This window comes from Phaethon lepturus, unplaced genomic scaffold (assembly GCF_000687285.1).
Source record: "Phaethon lepturus isolate BGI_N335 unplaced genomic scaffold, ASM68728v1 scaffold11870, whole genome shotgun sequence".
Taxonomy (NCBI): domain Eukaryota; kingdom Metazoa; phylum Chordata; class Aves; order Phaethontiformes; family Phaethontidae; genus Phaethon; species Phaethon lepturus.
The window spans coordinates 88,605-94,604 of record NW_010509844.1 but is presented as its reverse complement, the minus strand read 5'-3'; the positions used below and the strand labels follow the sequence as shown (position 1 = coordinate 94,604).

Below are 6,000 nucleotides of genomic sequence, written 5' to 3'. Positions count from 1 at the left end.
TGCCTACAACATCTCTTGGTTTTTCCACTGCTGAACCAAATTTGCTTACTTAGTGTATCAATACAGCATTGCTCTAATTGCATAAGGACTTTGACATGTTTACAACCTGCTTTGCTACACACTTTTTTTTTTTATTGATGTCATGCCCTCACTGTAATACCTGAGTATCTTCCAGTTTGAATTTTATTTGTGTCTCAGATGCTCACGCTGGGTTGTATCTTCCACTATCTTATTGTCACCCAGTGAGACAGATTCTAGACTCTGAGGAAACAGAGTTTACCATTTCACATATTTTCTATGAGGCTCTTCTTTAAGTGAAGATTTTGTCCTTAGCCACCTTCTAGAATAGGTGATGATGATAATCGTAAATATAAAACAACATAGTGCTTTCCCACATTATTGTATTGTATCAACCCTGCAATGCTGACAGAAATGAAAATAACTTCCATCAGTTAATTTAGTACAATTTAAAAGATACACAAACAGCAAGTGCGGTAAAACCTGGCGTTTTTACAGAGTCACTGTTGTGAACGAAATCCAAATTGCAATGTTTCCAAAGTTCAAAGGCAGGTACCTTATGAGGATATTGAAATTGCCCGGTTCAAAGCATGTTAAGAACGTATGTGCCTATTTTATGAGTCCCATTGAATCATTCAGCTGTGCAAGTTTGATCTCTTGATGAGTAACGCTTGCCGGAAAACTAAGAATAGTTTCCTATTCAAAAACATTGCTTTTGTTTTCACACACTTTTCCCCTAGAGTTATCTGCTGTGTTGCCTCATCTCTCACTTTTTTTCAGTATCTTGAGATAGCCATTTGCAACACGGTTGCTAGTTGGCTACTGCCATACATATGGGAGAGCTGGTGTGTTTTAGGTGTTAAAAATTCTCTCCACTGTTAGGGCCCACATGCTGATGGACAGTAAGTTCCCATCATCCCAGTTGCCCTTGCTGCGACAGAAAGGTGCTTAACACATCTCAGGATCAGAGTTACTCTGTACAGTTGTGACTTGACTAAACATGGAAATCTAACGTACCCAGACACATTTCAACATACCTTTGTTAGAAAATAGGGATTTTTTTAGTTTTATGTCATTTGTTTTGTCCGTATCTTAAGCCTCTTAATGGAGCTTTAGGATAGACTTGAGTTTGGTTTTTCGTTTTAGTTTTTTGGAGGTTTTTTGTGGGGTTTTTTACATATGAATACATTCTGTTAAGCAAGCTTTTTCTCTAATTGTCGAGATTAGAGAATTCTCTAATCAGTTGTCATATACTGTAATGTCAAACATTAACATTTGATTAAAACAGTCTCCTTGTCGACTTCATTGTCTCAATTATAGTATGTCCCAATGTATCTCACTAATGATAGTATTTCTAATAGTATCTGTAACCTGTAATATAACAGCTTTTGCTAATTTAAATTTAATTAATTTCCTTCTTTTCATTACTTGCTTTCACATCAAAAGGATGGGGAAATCAAATTCATGTGCAGAACTGTTTAAACTCATTTTTATCCCTGTGAAAGTTTGTCTCAAAATGAATCCTCTGCCATTCAAAATAAGCTCCTCTCATTATAATGTCTGAAATGGACTGTACGCATGTGAGAAAGGAGAGGCTTTAACTTCAGTAAAAATGCTCCAGGGATGTATTCTCCCAGCATTTTATTTGTCTTTAGATGCATCAATGCACAAATAATTATAATAATTGCTTTAAAATACCTTGGTTGGGAAACCAGTCTGTTGCAGGAAACGTCTCGGCACGTTAAAGAGCATGCTGTGCCAAACACTGACATCTCTTCAAAGGTCCGAGTCCCCCCAGTTCCCGCCAGGAAACAGCAGGAACTCCACAGCTCACAAGAAAAGCTCACCAGTCTACAGATTCAGTCTCAGCAGTAAGAAGCTTTTTAATTGACTCTCCAAATCTAATTTCTAATCTTCTTGGAAACATTTGCTTTGACATTCCTCTGTAATCTCCCTTGGCAGCTCCTCAGGAGCCTAATGGTGTCTGTATTAGGAAGAGATCTCTTATAAAGCATCTAATCTAAACTTGCCTGACTTAGTTAAGCTGAATCCACTGACTTACAAGCCTTGGTCAAACTCCCCAGAAAAGCCTTTCCCCATCCTTCAGACTATTTTGTTTCAAGTATTTGAACAGAAACTTTTAAGGAAGTGATATAGCAAATGGCTCCTAGAAAGAACAAGCACATAGAAGTGACAGACTTGATATAACACGTACTACTATGGGTGGCACTTACAGCATGTCTCAAGTCAGGCTATGACATTGCACGACTACTGACTGTACCTGCGAAGCCTCAGGATGCAGAAACGAAGGGCCCTTATTAATCGCTTTGGACGCGCACCAACTTTTTATAAGCAGATTAGATGACGGCATTACCAGTTTGCTGCCACTTGCACACCAAAGTCTGTGTGTACCAGAAGATGCACGTGTACTTTGCAGGCACAGTCAGTTGCACTGCAGACACACGCACACAAGAACTGAAGCCTGGCCAAGGGGAGCCATCCTTGACTTTGTTTGTTGAGTAACACACATATAGCCAGATATGGACGGGCAGAGGGAGGCAGCTAAGCATAACTGACCACAGAATAGACAAATCTATAGTTACAATAGGAAAGGAATCGTTTTAGTAGGAAGTCTTTGGAAGAGAGCAGAAAATATTAGGCAGGATTAAATAGGCTTGCAGGTGGAGACTGGGGAGTTTAGAGAATACAGGTGAATCTTCAGTGAGTTGTATGTATTTCTATTACTCTCTAGCCTCCTAAGAACGTTAACTCATTCACACATTCAGGCATTCGACTGACATTCTATGTTTTTGCAAAGCAGTTTCATTTTTCGGTACCAAAAATGTGTTGATAACTTAACAGTATAATTAAGTTATACTAATGAGTTATTTAACCAGTACCAATAATTAATTAACTGTCCATTTCTAGTGCATCTATTTATAGTTCAGGAAAAAATGCTATGCTGATTATTATCATTCTGCTCTGCAAATAATTGTTCTGTTTGTGTTCTGGAGGCATGGTCACAAGCACGTGAAGGATGTAGCATTCAGTAATACCAGCAAAAGTAATACTGGAGAAAAACATAATAAACTAGACTGCTCAATACTTTTAGGTGCAAGTCATTTTAATATACTGAATTTGGATGCTTTGTTGATTTATATTGAAGAGAATTTTCTGCCTCTTAGCAGATTATCAGCTGTCACTGGTGTTATTGTCATATATAATTTTCTATTGAATATTAAGCATCAATAGAAATTAATTTCTACTGTATACTGAGCTATTTTACACTCCTATGGCATATGAACGTAAAATAGCTGTATACCTCTTTTTTCTAGGTGGGCTACAATACTTTCAATTTTCAGGTAAGTCATAACAAGGTCCCCAGAGAAACCAACCAAGCTGAAATAAAAAAAAAAATTGTAAATCTTAATGACTTCCCAACATGTTCTTATTTATCCGGGGTTGTAGAAGCCATATTGTTTCCTATCAATTGAGCAGTGATCCAGGTTTTCAGCCTTCTAGCTACACTGAAGAGCTACATTTGCAGAATAAATATTAGCAATTAATTTTAGTACAGCTGAAAATAAATGTACAGCTTGTATTCAGCAATGAAATGAAGCTGAAGTTAACAGGGAGTTACTACGTAAGATTAGTTCTAGGAATGTAATCTTTACAGATTCTTTGTCAGCTTGATTTAGGCAGGCACAGCTTGCTATTCTGAAGCATGCATCTCTATTTCAATAAAAAAATGTAGGGGAATAAAGTCGGCAAGAGGCAACACTAATTCCATGCCACCACCCTAAAACAGAATTGCTTCAGAATATTCGGAAAGACTCATAGTTGAAAGGAACAGAGGCTGCAGAAAAAGCTCAAGCACATAGTTACAACAATAACAAAGCAATTCATCTATGCCATGCAAGCACTTAGGTGTAAGGCTAAAAACAACAGAGTAGAACACAAAAGTTGTTTTAAATGTGCAGTATCAGTTCCCCTTCGGGTAGTCAAATTTGCTATATTTTTGCCTTCATCCACACTATCACCTGGCAGCCACCACACCACTAGCAAGTGGCTCCCTCCGGCCACAAAGCTAATGCTGCTTCTCGGGTCATGCTGAAGGGCAGTGCAGCCAGCATGCTCCTCCTCCCCCAGAGACTGAGAGTATCACCTTCGGAAAGGGACCAGCCTCCACCACCAGCGGGCCGGGGATCTTGAGTCTGCTTCCAAACCTGAGTCTGATCAGTCTTGAAAGCTGCCGTAACACTATAAAAGTACAATAAACTACAAGAAATACCAGATGATTACGATGGATCGAGGTCTTGGATGTCTAGATAAACATATCCTGAGTATGGGTGACAGTGCAACAGATCCTGCACCTTTAAAACTTGAAAAAGCAAGTACAACAGTCACCTAAACCTACACTGCAGCATATTAATAAAAATGTAGATCTTGAAAAAGGCTAAATATATATATTAGAATATATATATTTAAAAAGAGAGATATAACAAATATCTGATGTAATTTTACAGCACGTAGGAGCAACTAATATATGTGCCTTGTAGTTCTTGCAAACATATTGGTGTTTTCAGAATTTAGATAACTCTCTACATTGACCATATTCATATCTCAGTCATACTGGCATAAACCTGAACCATTTCCATTATCTGTTGACTATGGAACTGCTGTGGTTTAAACTAGTGTAACTGAGATAATTTAGCCTCTTGCTTTATTAATTTAGCAAAAAAAAATATTTTTAAGCTGGCAGCTATTATTTTTTAGTTTTCTTCCAGAAGTATTCAACATATGCAAGGATATAACGTAGTGTACATTGTCAAGCTTAATTAGTACAAAACATGTTATTTTGCTCAATGCATTGAAATCAAGCTAAGTTTAGTTTATTTTGCTGAATGACTTGAAATCAAGACTAGATTTAGGTCTAATAAGGTATTTTTTTCTAAGCAAGCAAATGAGCATAACGTTTTCCTTTCAGCTTTCTCTTTGATCTAAAGAAGTGGTACTTAACAGTACTATATGCATTATCTAGTGTAAGAGGATATAATTTTCCCTATATTTATTTTGTTATTATTGTTTGTTGTCCTCTAGGACAATTATAATTGCAAAATTTAGTAATTTTATTTCTTTGGTTCCTAACAATCTAGAAAGACCAAAATGCACAGAGAATAGCATATTGCAAAGTTTATCAGACTGACCGCCAGCTGGAGGGACAACTTGGTCAAGTAATTTCATGCTCGTTTTCTTCCATATTTTCTTTATAACTGCTCTAAGTTCTTCATTTGCTTGTTCTAGATTACCTGTGGCAATGAAATAGGAAAATGGAAGATGGCAATTATGTTTCAACCAGCTGCAATGAATGATCCTCTGGATATTAATTAGCTGTTTACAAAGACAGGTATCAGGATGCCTTGCAGTAAGCCTGAGCTACAAGAAGTAGCAGGTAACAATACTACAACAACTAAAGAGAAGAAAGGGTGTAAGACAGCGAGCTCCTGGGGCTTTCAAATCATTCTCTGGAGTACAGCAGAGGTCAACAGTAATTTACAATTCTTGGTTCTACTCTGTCACTGATTAATAACTTCCGCCTAAATTGTGCAGAAAGTGGTGAGTTGCTCTTTGCAAGCCACTTCTTTCTTGATCCACAGGTAAGCCTTTGTTTAATTACAGTAATTGCTCAGTTGTACAGGCTTGGAAGTTCACGCAGCTGACTACTGAGCAGTTTTTCATCTCTTGCAGCGCTCACCTAAGCCACAGCAATGCCTGATGGGAGCTTAATCTAACCAGTTTGTTATTGGCAGTGGAACTCAGCTTCTGCCGAGAAGAGCAGAAGATGTGGAACAGAATAGAAAAAGATGATAAAATAATGAAAAAAACCATATGAAAATAGAAAGCAAAATTCTTTGTAACTTACTACTGATTTTTAAAAACTTTCCCCTCTCTGATGCAAATGACAGAAATCCATTCAACCCC

The 6,000-nt window shown here is 37.5% G+C and overlaps 1 protein-coding gene across 1 annotated transcript in view; it reads right to left on the bottom strand.

Annotated features, from left to right (window-relative positions):
- Positions 1 to 6,000, bottom strand: part of CACNA1D (calcium channel, voltage-dependent, L type, alpha 1D subunit) — a gene marked incomplete at its 5' end in the record, with an annotated part of 122,245 nt that overhangs the window by 28,158 nt on the left and 88,087 nt on the right. The window contains one exon of the mRNA XM_010288426.1: positions 5,226 to 5,327. Coding sequence (XP_010286728.1) covers positions 5,226 to 5,327 — 102 coding nt within the window. The remainder of the gene's footprint in view (positions 1 to 5,225; positions 5,328 to 6,000) is intronic.